At 39.3% G+C, this 21,940-nt stretch overlaps 1 protein-coding gene across 5 annotated transcripts in view; it reads right to left on the bottom strand.

Annotated features, from left to right (window-relative positions):
- The window catches only part of GABPB1 (GA binding protein transcription factor subunit beta 1), a 37,534-nt gene that overhangs the window by 5,245 nt on the left and 10,349 nt on the right, over positions 1 to 21,940 (bottom strand). For 4 of the 5 annotated variants that reach the window (XM_073304016.2, XM_073304017.2, XM_073304020.2 and 1 more), the window contains exons 2-8: positions 18,506 to 18,613; positions 17,523 to 17,690; positions 16,780 to 16,974; positions 15,702 to 15,813; positions 15,229 to 15,342; positions 9,711 to 9,896; positions 8,061 to 8,176 (exon numbers count right to left, since the gene is read on the bottom strand). In XM_073304016.2, coding sequence (XP_073160117.1) covers positions 8,061 to 8,176; positions 9,711 to 9,896; positions 15,229 to 15,342; positions 15,702 to 15,813; positions 16,780 to 16,974; positions 17,523 to 17,690; positions 18,506 to 18,613 — 999 coding nt within the window. Of the gene's footprint in view, positions 1 to 8,060; positions 8,177 to 9,710; positions 9,897 to 15,228; positions 15,343 to 15,701; positions 15,814 to 16,779; positions 16,975 to 17,522; positions 17,691 to 18,505; positions 18,614 to 18,808; positions 20,157 to 21,940 lie in introns of those variants that run through there. The other variant, XM_073304018.2, reaches the window with a different exon arrangement.

Raw genomic sequence — 21,940 nt, 5'->3', positions numbered from 1 at the left:
TGGAACTTAGTGAACTGATGATGCAAGATGAGAACTGAATTCAGCTCTCTCCCACAGGTATATTTTTCTGCAGTAGAAGTAGGGGAAGTATAAGCTTATTTAGGGGCTAAATTCTGCTCTTAGTTATACTGCTATAGATATGGATTAACTAAAGCAAGCACACTTGACTCTAAATAAAAGGAGCAAATCTACTGAGTAAGAAATTGTCTTTTTAAAAAGTCTCCACATAAAATGTGGTTATGTAGCTAATGGAGGGGAATGAGACACAAAATGCAGATACACCAATCTCTTAAGTAAATGAAAGATCTGATGGTGTGTACTATTTTAAATGCTTAAATTAAAAAACTAGGTCAGTAATAAAGGAATAATATGAAAAAAATAATACAAAAGTAGAGTTAAACTTTTTATTTTATGGCAAATTAGTCTTCTGGTACAAAGGTATGTCAAAATTGTGATATTCAGCAATTCGATGGGGAAAACAAACAAAATCTTCCTCTTATTTGGAAAGGGATTTTTTGCACAATAAATATCCACACACGGCTTAGAATTACATGTCTGAGAAATGCAAGATTATTTTACAAAAAGGAGTTAGATCTGGGTTCAGAAATAGGTAATTTTATTTTATTCAGAGCTTTCTACTCTTTAAATTAAAAGAGAAATTCTTTTAAATGCTGATAAGAATTTTAAATATTTTACTGATAACAACTGTACATATACAAACCTTGAAAACATAAGATACATACCAAGCTTCCTCTAATATGAAATAATTCACATAAATGAAAGTTCCTTGCTTTTAACTCAGTTTTTTCTAACATTATCTGAGCCTAAAGTCAAGTCTGCTTATTATAGAAAACAATTTATTTACAACTTGGATTACCTCCAAAACTGAAAAATACATGAACAATGACACAGAAACTCCAAGTGAATAATGTTCCAGACTGGCCAATCCATAAAATCACCAATTAACAGGGAAGACAGAATTTCCCTGTTTTCAGGGAATGGCCACCTTCCAATCTGCAGCTACTCCTGGAATCAGCAAGAAGAAGAAAACAGAAAGGGAGGGTACTGGAAAAGATAAATACTATATACACATGAAAAATAATTTTTTAACGAATATAAACAAACAGAGCAGACAGGTTGAAGAAACCTATGGCATAAGAATGAAGCAAGCCCTAAAGGAAGATTTTCACAGATGTCTTCATCAGCAGATCTTTTCTTCCCTGCCATGAAGGTGCTAGAGACTCCCCTGCAAATAGATGCTTTAAAACCTCTCCTGGTGCAGCCCTAAATCAAAAAGACAGCATCAGGCTTCTGCCATGGCTATACAGTACTTAAAAGGAGAGAAGAATCACTTCTTTGAAAAGAATGGATTTCTTGATTAAGAGGAAATAGAGAATATATCTTGGATGTGAATTCCACTAGTCTTATTTTGGAAGAAACAGAGAAAAAAAATTATCTACCTTTCGTAACTGTTGTTCTTCCAGAATTGTTGCTCATGTCCATTCCATTCTAGGCTTGCGCGCGCACCCATGTGCACAGTCATCGGAGATTTTTGCCTTAGTGGTATTGGTATGGTCTGCTGTGGTGTCCCCTTGAGTGCCACACTCATGTGCTAGTATATTATAGGAGCCGCTGACCCTATTCCCTCTCAGATCCTTCTTGCGGGACAGAGGGGTAGAAGGGCAGGTAATGGAATGGACATGAGCAATACATCTCGAAGAACAACAGTTACGAAAGGTAGATAACCATTTTTTCTTCTTCGAGTGCCTCTTCATGTTGATTCCATTCTAGGTGACTCACAAGCAGTATCCTCAGGAGGTGGGCTTAGAGTTCACAGTCTAGCTGCTTGCAGTACTGCTTTACTGAAGCCAGCACCGTCCCAGGTCTGCTGGCTAAATGCATAATGGGATGTGAACATGTGGACAGATGACCAGGTGGCCGCCCTACAGATGTCCTGGATAGGCACTTGGACTAAGAAAGCTGCCAAAGAGGCTTGAATGGGCATTTACAATCGCTAGATGTGGCACCTTTGCCTGATTGTAGCCGCAACGAATGTGGGCAGTGATCCAAGAAGAAATTCTTTGAGCAGACACTGGATGACCTTTCATCCTGTTGGCCATCACCATGAACAATTGTGTTGACTTGCGGAATGGCTTGGTCCTTTAATATAGAAGGGTAGTGCCCTCCGGACGTCTAGGGAATGCAACCTACGCTCCTCCTCTGACTTACGTGGCTTTGGAAAAAAGAGACAGGTAAATAAACATCCTGGCCCATGTGAAACTCTGAACCACCTTGGGCAGGAAAGCCAGGTGTGGCTGCAGCTGGACCTTGTCTTTGTAAAAGACTGTATAGGGCTGTTCCAAGGTGAGCACCCTAATCTCAGAGACTGGTGGGCAGATGTTATTGCAACCAAGAATGCAACCTTCCAAGGAAGGAGAAGGAAAGAGAAGGAAGCCTGAGGCTCGAAGGGGGGCCCCACGAGCTGCAACAGCACAAGATTCAGGTCCCATGGAGGAACAGGGTCCCTGATGTGCGGGTAGAGGCGCTTGAGGCCCTTGAAGAACCTGGCAGTAATGCCCTGGGCAAAAACCAACCTACCCTTAAGTGGCAGATGGAAGGCCAAGATAGCGGCCAAGTGGACCTTGACAGATGAAAGGGACAGGCCTTGGAGCCTGAGATGCAGAAGGTAGTCCAGCATTAACTGCAACAAGGCCTGCTCTGGCCGAATGCCTTTATCCGAGGTCCAACAAGCAAACCGCTTCCATTTGGCTAGGTAGATCGCTCTGGTGGAGGGCCTTCTGCTGCCCAACAGGACCTGCTGGACAGTGGCCGAGCACTCCTGATCCTCTGCATTTAATCATGCAGCAGCCAAGCTGTCAGGTGCAATGCCGCCAGGTTTGGATGCAGAAGACTGCAGTGGTTTTGGGACAGCAGCTCCGGCCTGAGCAGTAGCTGTAACGGAGCAGCCACCAAGAGATACAGAAGCATGCTGAACCAGTGCTGGCACGGCCAACCTGGTGCTATGAAGATCACCTTCACCCTGTCCTGCTTGATCTTCATGAGGACCCTGTGAATTAACGGCACTGGGGGGGAAGGTGTACTACAGAGCCCCCAACCACGGGAGTAGAAAAGCATCCAACAGGGAGCCTCTGTTGATCCTGGGAATTGAGCAGAAAACATGGCATTTCCTGTTCTGCCTGGACGCGAACAGGCTCACCTGGGGAGTCCCACACCTCTGGAAGATGATGGTGACCACTTCCAGATGGAAGAATGACTCATGGTGAGACGAAAAGGTCCTGCTAAGGCGTTCCTGGCCCTGGGGAGGTGTGCGGCTACAAGATGGATGTCATGTGGTACACAGAAGTCCCAGAGCCTGAGGGCTTCTTGAAAAAGGGCAGACGATCTGGCTCCGCCTTGCTTGTTGATACAGAACATAGCTGCTGTACTGTCTGTCAGGACCTGGACCACTGGGCTTTCTATGTGAGGTAGGAAGGCTTAGCAGGCCAGGTGAACCACTCTGAGCTCCCTGACATTGATGTGTAAGGAGCGATCATGACTTGACCAACAACCTTGCGGGCTGAGATAGCTCAAAAGGGCTCCCCACCCAAGGTCTGAGACATCAGAGATGAGGGTCATCAATGGGGATGAAGCCGCGAAGGGAACTCCCTCCAACACCAATGCAGAATTCTTCCACCAGATGAGTGGTGACAGTACCTGGTCCGGGACCCTGATCACACAATCCATGCTGTCTGTTGGGGACATAGACCAACGCCAGCCAGGCCTGCAGGGGCCTGAAGCAGAGCCGCATATGCCGGACCATGTAAGTGCAGGCCGCCATGTGCCACAACAATTGCAGGCACGTGTGAGCAGTGCCAAGAAGGTGGGCTTGCATGCACGAGATGAGGTCCACCATGGCTTGGAACCGAGCCTCAAGGAGGAAGACTCTTGCCTCAGTAGAGTCTAGGACCGCTCCAATGAACTCTATGGATGGGATGCACTAGAATTAAGGTCAACCTTTTCTCTTTTCTTAATAGCCCCAGGTCACGACAAGTGGAGTAAACCAGATCGAGATGTTGCCACACATTATTAGCCAGTTGTCGAGGTACTGGTAAATTTGAACACCCCTGTGCCTCAGGTAAGCAGTCACTGGCGCTATGCACTTTGTGAATACTCTTGGGGCTGACGAGAGACCGAATGGCAGTGCCGTGAATTGGAAATGGCGCTGGCCCAGCACAAAACCGAGGAAGCTTCTGTGCCCTGGGAAAATGGAAATATGGAAATACACGTCCTTCAAGTCAAGGGCAGTATACCAGTCTCCCGGATCTAGGGAGGGGATGATGGAGGCTAGGGAGACCATGTAAAACTTCAACTTCTTGAGAGACTTGTTGAGGAAACGCAGGTCCAAAATGGATATGAGGCCCCATTTTGCTTTCAGGATTAGGAAGTAGCAGAAGTAGAACCCATTTCCTTTCATGTCCCAAGGGACCTCCTCCACCGCTCTCAGGTGCAGGAGGTTCTCGACCTCTTGGATGAGAAGTTGCTCATGAAAAGGGTCTCTGAAGACGAATGGGGAAGGAAGAGTCAGCCACAAACTGCAGGGTGTAACCTGAAGTTACTACGTAGAGCACCCAATGGTACAGCTACTTACTGTAGCTAAGTAAGAACTCAAGGATGCTTTAAGTGGCTGGAATTTCTAAAACTTGTACCAAGTACAGTGGCTAAAGGACTGTAGCTTCAACCTTTTGGCTGTTAACTTTAACCTCGACAGGTTCAGATGAAGAACTAGATACAGATACAGCTGATCCCTGAAGAATGAGAGGGGCTATGGGCTGAAGGTGGATTTTTGAAGCACACTGGAGAATCAAGACCTTCAGATTCAGAAGAGAGCACTTAGAATAATCTTTGCTATAAACCTCTTGCTATATTCCTGGCCATCTTGCCATAAGCCGGGGCGGGAGGGGGAGGTTGCAATACCTACATCCAGGCCCCCAGCTAGCTGAATGACAGGGCACTCACCTCCAAACATGTGGGTCCCAATGCTTGGTACAACAGAGAAAGAATTGTTGATCTTTAATTCCAACAAGCAAGCCCACCTGATGAAGAACCCAGTTTTAGAATACACAGCATCAACAGATTTAATAGTCATATCCTTGGCTGAATGGTTGTTCTGCGTGAGCCATTCTCTCTGCATATTCTACTTCCCTTAAGCGTAGATGGCTGAAGTGAACAGGAGAGCCTTTTCTAATTTAGATAGACTACTGAGGGACTTGCTCCTGAGTGAGGAACTCATATCACCACCCTGTATGCTGCATATATGCAATTGAAGCACAGTGGTTACATTCTTTCTGAGACAGAACACAGAGAAAGGGGGGGAAAGAAGAATCTCACCAGAAAAAAACAAAAGAGATAAACTGCATAAAGCTGTCTACCACAGACAGAAGGACTGGGGACTGAAAGGAACAACATCAGTGCTAGGAATCGCTACTGAAGATATGGATGATAGTGGTTTTGAGTAGGCAGATAGTTTATCTCAGGGGAAACTGTGAGAATGAAGTGGGTTTTTTTACTGTACAATATTCTACACAAGTATTCATCTGAAGTCTGGCTGTATTTTAAAGAGATACTTCAATTTAAAAGAAAAAAAGTGAGTTAGAGGTAGTTTCACTAACTACAAATGCCCCTGAACCCCCACTGCCAATTTTTATGTTTTTACAGAGAGCATTTTGTTCAGTTATAGTTATATCAGGTGTTATTATGGGCAGCACAGATAGTGCTGTGTATAATTAGAAATAATGGAAAATGTCAGGTAATATTTAACAGTCGATAAAAAAGAAGAAATGTGATCCTTTAAGATGAACTTACGACTAAATTCAATTAAAAAGACTTATGAAATGATAATTCCATTTGCTTGGTGTTTCTAATATGTGTGTTACACTTTTCCTAAGCTACTCTGGGAAAAGTGAAGTCAAACTCAATGGTGAATATGAATCATTATAAATTAATATATTAAGTTATGGATGGAAGTCAATATTTAACTCAAGCAGTCAAAAAATAAATGTTTGTGTAAGGTAAATTTTGCCACTTACTAAGTACGTTAAAAATGTTTGTGACATCTGCAATTTTTGACATGCTTCACAAAACTGCAATTAAGTGAGTTATATTCCTAGCAATTCAGACTTTGATTAATACACTCTTATGAGAGCTCAGAAGTCAAACTGAAAAAATTAACCAAAGTCCTCATCCTGCAACCACTAAACAAGAAAGTCTCTCACTGAAGTCAAAGGGAGCTTGGTTTACATAAAGATTTCAGAAATAAAGCCCATAGTATATAGATGTGCTAAGAACTTAAAATGGTGAAGAAAGCTGTTATTAGCCTTAAATAATGTTACCCCCTTTTATTTAAAAATCTATCAAACAACTGAAGGCAATGATAAAGACGTTTGCAACATTCAATTCAAGAAGAGATTAAAGTTTTGCTCTTCAGATATTAGGTTATTTTCTTTTCTTGTTTCAAGCATTTATCAGCTTTTGCTCTCAAGCTATGACAACAGCATGAAAGGGACCCTAACCAATAAATTTCCCAATCCTACCATAAAATGGATGCAATCAAACCTCTGTGGTCCTGTCCCCCAAAGTCAGAGCTGTGTGCAGGTGCAGAGATCTGCCTGTACACCTCTTATTTCATAATCAAGGCCTAAATTTATCTTGATATTTAAATTTTTTGAAAACGTAAGTGAAACACTTAAGAAAATCTATTAAGTATTTTTAGTAACAGTTAAAAAGGCTTGTTTAAAATATATAACTTAAGCTAACAGTGTCACTTAAAAAAAGTATTTATATTACCATGCTGATCTACTATATTTAGAAATGAATTGATTCATTTCTTAATCAATCTGTTTTTTGTCTCTGACTTATTAATATGTTACGTTATTGAGATCAAGGAACTATAATTTTCTTTACTAAGAAAAATTCAGGCAGATTTTTAAAAGAGTGTGAACAGAAGTTTTGTTTTTATTATAAATCATACATTAAAAAAGTGCAGCAAGAAAATCTCAACTGTATTGATAGTCTGTAATGATCACACAACTAAAGGCAGAATGTACTTCATGTAATATATTATGGAGAGAAAAAGTCATTGAGGAAATATGCTAATTTTCGCTATTAGTCATGCATGAGGTATCCTTCCACACACTGTACAATAATGAGGCACAAAACTAGGAGAAATACATTTGTGAAACAAAATACTGTAAGGTTCACAGAAACAAAATAATTTGGCATTTACAGTCTAATCAGGGAAGGTAGCAGTTTTCATAGACTTTCAATCAAAATAAGTAGCAGGGATAGAGCAAGGAGTAAAGAGGTTGCCAATGCACAATTGTGGATTGCAGAAAAATGTTTTGGTTTTAAATAAATTTATATATAAAAAAGGATAGATCTCACTTTTATTTTAAGTTAGGACTTCTGCACCAAAATTTCAGTATACCAGATGGTGCAATTAGATGCTTTATTCATATTTCTGCACACACAGTAAAAAAAAAAAAAAAAAAAAAGGTAAAAATTTGAAACATTTTTGTAACAGCAAGATAGAATCTTATTGTTTTGTCCTTTCATTCATTAAATATCTTACATAGATGTCATTAATGGTAAAATCATGATATATTTTCAGTAATCAAGGCAAATGTGTTTTTAAGAGAGAGATGAAAGGACATTATTCTCATTTGTTATTTATGAAAAGTCATATTAGATGATGATATATCAGTATCTAGTTTTAGGAATTTACCGGTGACATTAAAAGAAAAAAAAAATTAACCAAGTACAAAAATAAGCGAAATATATATGCACAAATGGGCAACCTGAGGATTGAACATATCTATGCTATCTACTTCCTATAGCAATTTTGTAAAACACAAATTCTGATATAAACTAACAAAGGATATGGGAATACAAACAGGTTATCTTCATTCCGTGGCTGCATAGAAACTGAGCTATAAAACAAGAAACAACAAAACATTCAGTTTTGAAAATTCTGGTTAAAACACATCAGGTAATAGACTCCTTACTTCTATTTCTGCAGACTCCACACGATTTTCAACTATCTCAATGCACTGCCTCTTGATCGGTGGTTCTTCACTGATCACAGTTTCTTCAGCAATGTCTGTTGCTGGTACTGTTAATACTTCAGTAAAAACATTTATATAGATAAATATGAATACAAGGCCAGTATTTACATTACATAAAACTAATATGTAAAATACTTTCAAGAGTAAATGGAAAAGCCAGCTTTTCCGACAGAAAAAACACAGCTCAATGAAATACTCATTAAGTTCAAAATGCTATACTTTTACTGCATCTTCTATTAGAGATTTCAAAATTCTTTTTTAAATTTAGGTTCACAACACAGCAGGGGTGATGAGTAGGTATTCTCAACCCCATTGTATTCATAGGTTAACAAGGCACATACATTAAGTGACCAGTCACAAGATCACAGAATATCTGTTTGGCAGGACTGGGAATAGAAACTAGATCTCCCTACTCATAATTCTGTGCTTCAGCTACAAGACTATCTCCTTTTAAATAATTTGTGAAAAGTAAGATGGCTTATATTTTTGAGGTCAATCATTCAGGCAATTTGAAAAAAATCTAGCAGTTCCCGAACCCTGAGAAAATTATGGTCATATTTATAGTACATTGTATACATACTTCCTAAATATTCATTTGGTTGGCTATATGGCAAATGTAAGTGCTCTTCTAAGGGTCAGTTCAATTCAATTAGTGACAGTATAGATTCATGTTTCGTGATAAATGGCTGTATCTGCCCACAGACTGTGGACTAAATCCTGGACCACAACGCATGGCTTTAAGCCAAGCTCTGCACTGGGGATCCCAGAGGGTGATCTGATGATGGGAAACCAAGAAAAGAATCATTTCCAACAGGAGTAGCTGTTACAGGAAGTATTTACACAAAACTCCAAAACCATTATTGCAGCGTCAGGGTAGCAATAGCTCCCACAGTAAACGTACTCTTGCTCCAGCTGGGTACAAGGTGTATTCATGAATCCACCAGCTCTGCCCCATCTCCTCTCCCAGACAGCACTCAAAAAGTCCTGTGCATCCTGGAGTCCAGAGAGGATCCTCATAGAGCAGATACCCATGCTATGCAAACGCTGCTCCTGGCACTGGGTCCTCAAATTTTACATCCCACTTTTCTGCCTGAGTTCCTCTGAAAAAGGGTCCTAACTACTGAAAGACTGTTTTACTGTTGGTGTTCTATATTTTCTATTTTTGATACTGAGTTTATAACAACCCGGGTTCAGAGAGAGAAGTCAGATGATCATCACCTTTCCCTTCAACATCTTACCTCTCCTCCTTACACCTTAGAAATTTTTCCTCCTCCCCCACTCGTCTTAATATATTTGCATACTCAAATCTCACTGGTTAAATTAATTTCTTAAATTTTATTTTTTTCCCTATAGTCCATTTCTGACCCATTTTAGTGGACTTGCACAGCTACAGAAAAATGCAATTCAAATGGCATCTTACTCAGCCGCAGCAGATCTAGAGAAATAATTCACTGCATACAGCAAATGTCGATTCTATCTGCTGTGCACATAAACAGATCTTGTAAGAAGTCCCACATTTTCCTGAACTATCAAGATTTTAAACTAAAATTATTCTTGAAATTTCTCATTGAGCATCTTGTTTCCACTCACCTTGCTGTCCATCTGGCATGGTCACAATGATTGGCTGACCTATTCCACTGGTTGGAATTGAATGGAGATTACTAAGCTGAATGCCATCTGTAACTATAGTAATAACTTGTTGACCTCCAGAACTGACAACTTGCTGAATTGCACCATCCACAGATTCTGCAGTCACTACTTCTTCTGTTGCCACAACTGTTGATAAAGTGTAAAGAAGGTCAGGATATTTATAATTTACAAATTGGGACGCAGAATTTAGTAACTATTAGAAGCCTTTTACATGCCACTTCAAATTCAATGTTTCTTCTACAGCTATAAATCTAATGCATTATTCACATACTAACTATGCTTATATGATTTAATCCAAAATTCACTGAAGTCAATGGTAATCTTTCATCGGTGCAAGAAATGTGACATTTCAAAAATATACGTACTGGTACAAATTCTGCCCTGACTGCAATCAATGGGATTGAACAGGGCAGAATTCAGCCCAAAAGAATATAATCTGATTTAGTTAGCATTTTTCATACTTTGTAAAATAATTTTGGGATATTTTAAGTACCGAGTTAGGTATTAGTATTGCAGCAAGAGTGAGATAATTTTTTTGAAGAGCCCAATAGCTATTGTGTTGTCTGCACACAGCTACGTCCATTATAAACTCTGAGATGATTAGTAATGAAACAAATGTTTTGTTCAGAGTCTGCTGAAAAGTGCTCTGAGGTCTTTAAAGGGTCAATCTGAATTTTTTTTAATTCACTAATTCTTTAAAAAAAATTGATAGCACACACTATGTACAGTGCACTCAACATTCTAAACAGAACATTTCTAGAGTTTTTCTGCCTTCCTTTTGACGTTTAGGAAAGCCGTCTGGGTGGGTCCAAGAGCAGTACTACTGCTACTATTACTGGCAAACACCCCTTGCAGAGCCTGGGTAACAGCATGCACACACAAATCAATGAACTATATGTAGGGCCCTACCAAATTCATGGTCCATTTTGGTCAATTTCACAGTCATAGGATTTTAAAAAAATCATAAATTTCATGATTTCAGCTATTTACATCTGAAATTTCAGTGCTGTAATTGTAGGAGTCCTGACCCAAGAAGGAGTTGTGGGAGAGTGGCAAGGTTATTGTAGGGGGGGCTTGTGGTACTGCTACCCTTACTTCTGCACTGCCTTTGGAGCTGGGCAGCTGGAGAGCGGCACTTGCTGTCCAGGAGCCCAGCTCTGAAGGCAGAGCCACTGCCAGCAGCAGCACAGAAGGGTGGCACAGTATAGTATTGCCACCCATATTTCTGCGCTGCTGCCTGCAGAGCTGGGCCCTCAATCAGCAGCCGCTACTCTCCAGCCACCCAGCTCCGAAGGCAGCAGCACAGAAGGGTGGCATGCTATAATATCGCCACCCTTACTTCTGCGCTGCTGTGGGGGGGAGGGGAGGGGCGCTGCCTTGAGAGCTGGGCACCCAGCCAACAGCTGCCACTCTCTGGCTGCCAAGCTCTGAAGCCAGTGCAGAAGTAAGGGTGATAATACGTGACCCCCCCTGCAACTCCCCTTTGGGTCAGGACCACCAATTTGAGAACACCGTCTCCCCTGTGAAATCTGCACAGTATAGGGTAAAAGCACACAAAAGACCAGATTTTGCGGTTTGTGATGCCTTTTTTCATGGCCGTGAATTTGGTAGGGCCCTAACTAAATGTTGTCAAATTCCTGTCACATGTATAAAGTAAAGAAACTGGAAAAAAATATTTTGTTCTTTAATATTTTCAGTTATAGTAATCTCAGGGTGACTTGTAACAAAAGTTTTGGATAGAAATGTGGGTCTAGATCCTCATGTGGTATAAATTCACATAGGTCCAACGAAGTCAGCTGAGAATCTGGCCCATGACCCACAAGTTATGATATCTTCTTCCTAGGCAGTAATAGGTAAAAAGACCTCTGTAGGATCTTAAAGTTGTATTGTATGTGTGTTCCACACACAGAAAGCCAAACCATACCTAAATGGTCTTGGTAGAGGATATCAAACAGGGCTAAGTAAACAGTATTGGGTAATCTTGTCTGTTTTCCACAGAAATAAAAACTTGGGAGTCAAATAAAATATTTACTTTGGGAAAGTAATAAGAAGAAAGTGAACTTTAAAAAGGTAAATTAAACATCATATAACACTTTTGCAAGATCAAAAATAATAAAAACAAACCTTTGCATTTCAAACCCATGATTCTAGAATGTATATATCGCAATGACCCACCCAAATTCTTCTATATTACATTTATGAATCAAGCTAAAAACCAGCAAAGATATTATTCAGAGCATTGATAAACTGTGTGTTATCCATCTCAGGTTGTTTTAATTTGCCCTTTAAATTATAGACCCCGTCACAGTATCCCTTATTTTTGAAAATGTCAGGAGGAAAAACCCTATCCAAAAAATCAAAAAAATACTAAGGCACAAAAAGCAATGTAAGCACTAGACAATCATGAACATTTTCAAGCACATTAAACCTATGTTTATGTTCATCCTATGTTACGTTAAAAGCAGAGGCTTTGATTTAAGCAGTAGACACTAGAAGGCCTTCTATCAGAATAAAATTTAAAACTATAGCCTATGTCATCTCAGAAATGTCAGATCAGATAGATACAACTAAGAAGCTTTCATCTTTGCAATTAATGACAGCACAATTTAAAATGACTGTGTCATTCAAATAATGATTGCAATCATTGCCTTCTGAAGCCTTCTCCGTAGAGATCCCTATCCTAAGGAATTACAAAGTAAAAATGCTCTTCAGGAAGTGTTTATGCAAGAAAGCAAAGTAGTATTAACTATATTAAACAATGAGGCTATGCAAGGAAATAATTTAAAATAAACCAAGTTTATTTCAAAGAAATTTATAACTTTAAAAATAAAAAAGTCTACCATAGTCTTACTACTCAATAATAGCCAAAAATGATGACTCTACTGCCACAGCCCAACTCTAAGGGTTTGCTAAATTCTTTTACATATAATTATGACACTTTTGCTAATTTTACTAAGGACACAAAAAGTGTAGCCTTTTGCTTGAATATACTGGTGTTGATACACAGGTTATTACTTACTTATTTTTCCTGCTATACTTTTTAAAAGCCATTGGAGACTTCAGGTTGGTTTATTTATAAAGCTTATTTTTTCCAGGGCTTTGCACCTTTAATAGATTTCTGGCATTTGGCTTGGGTTCTACTGCATCATAGGAAAGGTGGGCCTGTGAGAGCTCTCAGCCAGTTATCAAAGAACATCTACCACTGAATCCTAAATACACTGCTAATCTTGTAGATCTTCTCCAGCATTTAACTCTGAAGTATTCTAAGAACGTACTCTGATTTATTTGAAAGAGAAAGATTACCCAGCTCAAATCTCTCTCCTTAGTTACTTCTTTCAAAATGTCACACTACCAACTTTTGCTGGATGGGGTTGGGTTGCCTGATGGACCCATTAGGTGAATAATTTTTATATATCTGCTGCCATCTTCACAAGGTCTAATAATCATAGTCTTTGAAGCCACTTCTGTGCCACCAGATTCACAACTGCCCTCTCTTTCTTGACTTTCTGCATCATAAATGGACAGAAGTGGCAATGAGGGGAAGGCAGCAGATTCTCTGGGTAAGACTGGGAAAGCATGTTCATGGCAATAGGGTTGGCAATTTCCTGGGCAAAATCTAGTTGAGGACAGGGTGCTGGTACATACCAGCTTAAACTTGGTTTAAACCAGGACACTGGGAAAAATAACTACATCAGTGTCCAGCAAGTTCTCCAAGCATAGAACAAATCTTTTCAAACTTCAGATACATGCATTCAAAACTGAGGAATAGGGTCAGTCTACTCACTACATCAAAACTGGTCTTCTGCTACAGAATGCTGCACAGCCAAATGAACCTGGATTGGTAGTCTGCAACTCTGCATGCTTCTGATTGCTTAATGCTTCAAGCCTACAACTCTGCATTACTGTAATTTTCATATAATCAAATGTTTTCGACTATAATACTGAAATATGAGTCATGACACATATAACTTAATCGAGAAAATACCAAACCAAAAATGTATAGACATTCCAATGTTCAGTATTATCCTTACAAGTATTACATCTACTGCAGTTTTTTTTTGTACAACCCTAAATTAATCTATGAATCTACTGCCTTATGTAGCCACAATTTGAATATGTAACTAAAACTAAGGGTAATGTGGTGTGCATTAATGAAACAGTTTTTAAAACACAAAATGCCTTAACCTGGGATGAAGTAGTTTTTCCCAGGGTGCTAAAAACTATGTTTTTACCTGGTAAAAACCGCCTCTGGAAAATATCAGGCCATCCCAAGCTTTGTTAAGAGTTCCCAAAAAAAGGGATGTAGCCAGCACCTTCTCGTTTAAAATTTTTTTTTAAAAGGGAATAAAAGATGTAGGCTGTTGTATGTTCAGAGTAATTGGGACTAATGGCACTTTATAGTATCTTGGCAGCCAAATGATTCTCTGTCGTCCCACAGCCTTGCAGAGTGAGACATGCTATAGATGGCTGCAGATACTAGCTGAAGATGCACGTTGCTCCTTTTCAGTGCAGCAGCAATGTGTGCCCAGAAGAGTGTTCCCCAATACTATCCCCACTGGCAGGATTCCTAGAATAGTGAATACATTTTCCAGCATCCTTGGTCACACTAGTAGTGCTATCCAGGCAGGATTTAGCTCTACATTCATGTGTTACATTTGTAGGCAGGGTGCTTCAGTGTTTTGGGAGAGGACCCACATGTCATTTTATGGGCTGCACTCAAGTTGGTTAACCATTTAATCCAATATATTTAAGATTATTCAGTGGTCTTCACATGAGGAGTATGTTTTGTTTGAATACTGTATTTTATGGCCATCTTTTCCTAGTTTTAAAAAATATGAACTTAAACAAAATGCAATGAGGAGTCCGGTGGCACCTTAAAGACTAACAGATTTATTTGGGCATAAGCTTTTGTTGGTAGAAAACCCACTTCTTCAGACCATGCATTTGAAGAAGTGGGGGTTTTTTACCCATGAAAGCTTATGTCCAAATAAATCTGTTAGTCTTTAAGGTGCCACTGGACTCCTCGTTGTTTTTGTGGATACAGACTAACACGGCTACCCCTCTGATACTTTAAAAAAATGTTTAGTGTTCAGATATTACAAGTTTTTCTTCCAACTAGTAATATAGCAGGTCAGAAACCAGTTTTTGATCTGACTATATAGGCTCTTGAATGATGTCACATTTCATGAAAATAAGTGCTGCCTCCAAGCAATTCAGAAATACCAACAGTAAATAAAAAAAGTCTTACTCTGAAATAGTTATGACTTTTATGTGGTAAGTATTTTACACGATGTGATCCTCATACATTGCTGGTTTGAGCAAAATGGGTATTAATTTATTTTCAGTATTTTTAAATTAATTTCAATCCATTTTCAGACAAACTGTACTGCCGAACGCTTTATCTCCACATTCTTTGTGTTCGTTTACTCAGTGTAAATAAACTACTTTGCTTTCTAACCTGGTGTTTCTGAAGAGTTAGACAATGGAGCGGACGCTTCTGCTAAAGCTGCTAATGTAGCTAATACTGATGTTGATGAATTTCCAAATTGTACAGCAGATACTCCCGTCTCATCTAGTAGGAGAAAAAATAAAGTCAGTTCACAAACTTGTATTAGAATGTTACACAAGTCCCTATCTTTTACAGTGAAGAAATATATTGGTCTTGTTATAAACCAAAAGTGCTGTTCTGAAGACAAGTTTGTTAGGCTAATGCAGTTTCTGAGGAGTTACCTCAATTTACATTATTATTCTAAGTACTTGGATATTAATAATAGGCAAAAGACAACAAAGAGGAATAAGGCACCTGCTGCAATCTTACCATCACTGTTCTTAATAGTCTGCATAAAATGGCAAATCAACTAAGTCCCAATAGCTATCCTAAACGCATGTAAATAGCTGTTGCATTTGATATATTTGCAGAAGATACCAGACCTGTTAGGTTCACCACGCCTCCAGGTCCAATGATAAACTGTGGTGTGGCTGCATGTATTGTCACAGTGTCAGGACTCTCTGGATTTGTATTGATTTGGTTCTGCATTGCAATCTAGGAGTCAAAGGACAACAATACTATTCAGTCTGCAAATAAACATTAAAAACAAACATATTATACTTCTATAAAAACATTTTTTTAAAATGACAGCTTCCTCCACAGGAGAAGGTAAATAAAACTAGATAAAAATATAAATCTACAGTCAACCCCTACGTAATAATCTAGGAGCAATTTCAGGTAGATTGGAAAGAGCAAGGACAGATGAGAACTCACCAAATTATGTAAATTGTGGCCAAGAGGCTGCAACTTTAGACTTTATCTTATTAGCTTCATAAAGGCAACATAATCTGACTGAAGTAAAACAGCAGACTGCCACCAACACCTGTTTCCCTAGCATTTCAATACTGAATACTCAATACCCTCACTTATTCTCGGCCATACAGGCCCATTTAACCATGAAGTTTATATAAAACTGCATAATCTCAGCATCTAAAAAGGTCTGAAGCTACCATGCAAGCGATTGTACTGGTAAACCAAAAAGCCTGGCAGTGTGAAACTGGGCATTCCAATGGATCCAATCCTCACTAGTATAGAAAGTTGGGCTGGTGCCTCCAACAAAAAAAGGGCATCTCCTCCCTCTCCCATTCCACCAACTAATTTAGCCCCCACACGGAAAACTAATCTAACACTGAAGCCAGGACATATTGCCAGAGATGCCCGTAGCTTAGAGTTAGTTGCCATCCCTCATCTGCAAACTAGCCCAGCTATTCTGTAAGTCAGAATGAGCAAGTTAAAAAGACTAAAGGCCCTCACTTCTTGGATTGGCAGGGGCTAGAAGCATTCTTCAGCCAATTTTTACACAAATAGTGTGTATTAGCATTATCTCACTTCTATGCTATGGACTGGAGGGGAGAAAATCTATGTTCATCACCATGCAACCTCCCACAGCTACTAAATTAACAATTTAGCTGATCAGCATCTTTCTGTAAGTTTCATCTACATCATAAATCAAAAAGTTACCTGTAATATTTCTGCTACATCTTCATTCCCATTGTCTATTGCAATATCTAATGCAGTTTTGCAAAATTTACTTTGTGTGTGGACGTCTGCTCCATATTTTATTAAGAGCTCCACCACCTCCTGGTGATTGTGTTCTGTAGCCCAATGAAGAGCAGTCATCTTTAGCATGTCCTTTGCATTAACATCAGCACCATGCTGCAAACAAAAACATTACATAAATCAAATAAGCACAGGCTGTTTGAACTGCAAAATGCTGCAAATGGAACTATGTCCAAGATGATGAAAGTACTCTCTTTCACTTGCTTGCTGCAAGGAACTTTGTGCTGTCTTACAATTACTATTTCATTAAAAGTACTTTACAGTAATTATCACACACATTAACACAAAGGATTAAATAATTCCTAGGACCACATGTGTAGGTTTTAGAATATTTTTATTTATATAGTACTGCATTATGAAGAAGTCTTATTTTTGGATGCCAATAAACAATTTGCCTGAAAGCACACTGATTGTTACAAATATTTAAAAATAAAATACAAAACTGAATGGGAAAAAAAAAATGTACGATGTGCACCTTCAGTACAGACGTTAAATTTTTAAAAAGCCCTTAAAATTATTTAAAAAGTCATTTTCAGCCAATTGAGGGATTAAAAAAAGTTACACCTATGCAGATTTATGATTAATTAGTCTTCTAGATTCAGGTTCAATTTCAAATGGCAGATAACACAAAAAGAAGTTTCTACCTTAAGTAAGACTTCTACTATGTTTGCATGGCCTTCAGATGCTGCCATATGTAATGGAGTTCTATCCACTTTGGTTCTTGCATCCCGACTTACACCAGCTCGAAGTAACACTTCTGTTGTTGAATAGTGTCCGTACTGTGCTGCTAGATGAAGTGGTGATGTTCCCAACTGTAATGTGGTACAAAAGTGGACTATTAACAAAAACCAAAAAAAAAAAACCCCCAGCATGAAGTACTCACTTCCAACCCTCTCGTTTTGTCTCTTATCCTGGATGTACAGAACCCAGGCATCAGTCAACCACTTCTAACTGTGTTTGTCTTAATAATCCTATCTTTTCCCTTTCTAATATCATGGAAAGAAGGAGCTGCAAGTTGAAGGAAAGAAATATAAAAAGAAAAATTTCCAAGTTAAGATTTTCTGCCAACAAGTTCCCATCATCCAGAGAAGAGAGCACTGTCTGTGGCTTGCCTCTTCAAAGTCACATACACATTCGAACTCCACCAACTTCCACCTTTGGTGTTTGTCATTGACCCTACTTCTGCTGATCATCAGCAATTAGAATAAAGCTATTAATTGGGCCCTCTTCCTAAACTAACACATGGTCATGTAATCAGGATAAGCTTTCTTTCTGAATGAAGGATGTACACATTTTATTATATTTTCCAAAGTTCACCTGGACTGCCTTTAAAAGATTAACTCATTCAGAGTTCACAATCATCAATTACTTTTAAGTGCCCAAAATAGTCCTGGGTATGTAATTCCTATGTCAACAATACAATTAACTAGCCAGTTTCAATTTGCAATACCATAATCCAATGTCCAACCTCAGATTCAATACGGGAATATATATATAAACCTCAATGTAGGTTTATATGATTGTACAGATTTCCGATCGTTTAATTACACTATTTTCCAGGGAAGATATCACAGAGAAAACAAAAATAATGTAAAAACATTTCAAAGAAATGAAATTTTTTTATTACCCAGTCTGTGGTAAAAGGTGCTCCATTTGCCATCAAAATGCGAACTTCATCATCTTGACCTGCTCGTGCAGCTTCTAAAAGCTTCTTTCCCAAATCTACCAAGGACATCTTGTGAAATAATGTAGGAGGAAAATGTTGAAAAGTTTAACATTAAATGGACACTACTTCTTAAGTGTACAAATGCTACCAGAGTTTTTAAAAAATGCCAATCATTATTTTTCTTCTCCATAATTTTTTGGGGGTTTTTTTGCAACACTTTTAAAAATGAGATGATGCTTTAGGCACTATAACAAGTTTCCTCACCTGCTTAATACACAGCCAACCTGTTCATGCAACCTTTTTTGGTCATTCAAATAGAGTTGAAGTTGGGTGAAGAGTTTAATACTTAATATTCCTTGCATTATTGTCCACAGCTGTGGAAGGTTTTTCTTCTTTAAAAGTTACTGCAGCCTCAAATTAGACTGAACTGGCTATATACTCTCTAAATAAACAATGATTGATACTCTCTTACTTGGTATTGATTGCAACCTAGTGCAGCTACTTATGTTCCCTGTTCATATTTCCCACTGACATTGCATATATTCAGAAAAGATATTTACTTTGATTAATTAAGGATCTGCCATGCTAAAAATACATTATGATAGACAGGAAGCACAATACTTTTGATAACTTTTCTACAGAATTCCCTCTAGTGTACTGTATGGTAACACAAATATGTCAAAAAAGTTAATTTGCACTGCCAAGAAAGAGAAGACAAGGAATTTGGGACCAGTTGTGGCTTCACCTTGTAAATACACCAAAGCCAGATCAATTGTCAAAATTAACAAAAAAAAAAAAAGTACAACTTGCCAGGGAAATCCATAGCCAAGCACTGGAAACAGTGGACATGTTCACTGTAAGTGACTCAAAATGACTGAACTAAAATTCAAAATAAAAACCAAAAATCCAGAATTCATCATTTCAGAAAAATAGTTAAGTCTGAGAGAATTCCCCCATCTAATCTTGCAAATGCTCATATAAACACACACAAAACCCCATACTTTCTAAAATTTATGAAATTCATATTTAATATATCTAGCTGCTTCACCGCTTTCAAATATACATGCTACCTTATCTGAACATTCTCTTTCAAGCTGGAAAGGGATTTTTTGTTTGTTTGGCAATAGACTTAATTGCTGGAACATTTCTTCAGAGGAGTATTTTCTATTTTCTGTATTAATATATTTTCCATATGAAGAAGATTTGTTAAGAAATATTGTTGAAAGCATAAATATGTGAATAATATTTTATTTTTTAGTGTATACAATGTTTGAGTGATGGCAATTGATAGTACTGATATCAATTTGATAGTGCTTGTTCAGCGTATTATTTTATTGTAAATATGCAGAATTGGTAGAAATAGCAATTTAAGGACTTATGGATAAAATGTTTTCAATTTTAGACATTCTAATTTTAATAGTATACATGGCTATATTTCTATGCATGTTTTAGGAGCCTCAACAAGGTTGTGGACTTCACAAGGCAAGTAATAGATAGACAGGTCTATGTTGTTTGTGTATACTGTACCCAGAGTGGAGATTTTGTATGACACCCTGTAACTTTGAAAGACGCTGGCCTCAATAAGAAAAGGAGTACTTGTGGCACCTTAGAGACTAACCAATTTATTTGAGCATGAGCTTTCGTGAGCTACAGCTCACTTCATTGGATGCATACCGTGGAAACTGCAGTAGACATTATATACACACAGAGACCATGAAACAATACCCCCTCCCACCCCACTGTCCTGCTGGTAATAGCTTATCTAAAGTGATCATCAAGTTGGGCCATTTCCAGCACAAATCCAGGTTTTCTCACCCTCCGCACCCCCCACCCCACACAAACTCACTCTCCTGCTGGTAATAGCTTATCAAAAGTGACCACTCTCCCTACAATGTGCATGATAATCAAGGTGGGCCATTTCCAGCACAAATCCAGGTTTTCTCACCCTCCGCCCCCCCCCCCCCCCCACACACACACACAAACTCACTCTCCTGCTGGTAATAGCCCACTCTCTTCACAATGTGTATGATAATCAAGGTGGGCCATTTCCTGCACAAATCCAGGTTCTCTCACCCCCTCAACCCCTCCAAAAACCACACACACAAACTCAATCTCCTGCTGGTAATAGCTTATCCAAAGTGACCACTCTCCCTACAATGTGCATGATAATCAAGGTGGGCCATTTCCAGCATAAATCCAGGTTCTCACCCCCCCACCCCCATATACACACAAACTCACTCTCATATAATCATAGAATATCAGGGTTGGAAGGGACCTCAGGAGGTCATCTAGTCCAACCCCCTGCTCAAAGCAGGACCAATCCCCAATTTTTGCCCCAGATCCCAAATGGCCCCCTCAAGGATTGAACTCACAACCCTGGGTTTAGCAGGCCAATGCTCAAACCACTGAGCTATCCCTCTCCTGCTGGCAATAGCTCATCCAAATTGACCACTGTCCAAGTTTAAATCCAAGTTTAACCAGAACGTCGGGGGGGGGTAGGAAAAAGCAAGGGGAAATAGGCTACCTTGCATAATGACTTAGCCACTCCCAGTCTCTATTTAAGCCTAAATTAATAGTATCCAATTTGCAAATGAATTCCAATTCAGCAGTTTCTCACTGGAGTCTGGATTTGAAGTTTTTTTGTTGTAAGATAGCAACCTTCATGTCGGTGATTGCGTGACCAGAGAGATTGAAGTGTTCTCCGACTGGTTTATGAATGTTATAATTCTTGACATCTGATTTGTGTCCATTTATTCTTTTACGTAGAGACTGTCCAGTTTGACCAATGTAACCCCGCAACCTGAAGCAAATACTCACCAACAACCACATACCACACAACAGAACCACTAGCCCAGGAACCTATCCTTGCAACAAAGCCCGTTGCCAACTGTGCCCACATATCTATTCAGGAGACACCATCACAGGGCCTAATAACATCAGCCACACTATCAGAGGCTCATTCACCTGCACATCCACCAATGTGATATATGCCATCATGTGCCAGCAATGCCCCTCTGCCATTTACATTGGTCAAACTGGACAGGAGAGTGAGTGAGTGAGTGAGTGAGTGAGTGAGTGAGTGAGTGTGTGTGTGTTCCCCGGGGGGCGGGAGGGGGGGGTGAGAAAGCCTGGATCTGTGCTGGAAATGACCCACCTTGATTATCATGCACATTGTAGGGAGAGTGGTCACTTTGGATGAGCTATTACCAGCAGGAGAGTGAGTTTGTGTGTGTATGGGGGGGGGGGGGGGTGAGAAAACCTGGATTTATGCTGGAAATGGCCCACCTTGATTATCATGCACATTGTAGGGAGAGTGGTCACTTTGGATAAGCTATTACCAGCAGGAGATTGAGTTTGTGTGTATGGTTTTTGGAGGGGTTGAGGGGGTGAGAGAAC

Source organism: Lepidochelys kempii, chromosome 10, assembly GCF_965140285.1.
Source record: "Lepidochelys kempii isolate rLepKem1 chromosome 10, rLepKem1.hap1, whole genome shotgun sequence".
Classification (NCBI taxonomy): Eukaryota; Metazoa; Chordata; order Testudines; family Cheloniidae; genus Lepidochelys; species Lepidochelys kempii.
Note: the sequence above shows the minus strand (reverse complement) of the source record. Positions and strands in the feature narration are given on the sequence as shown.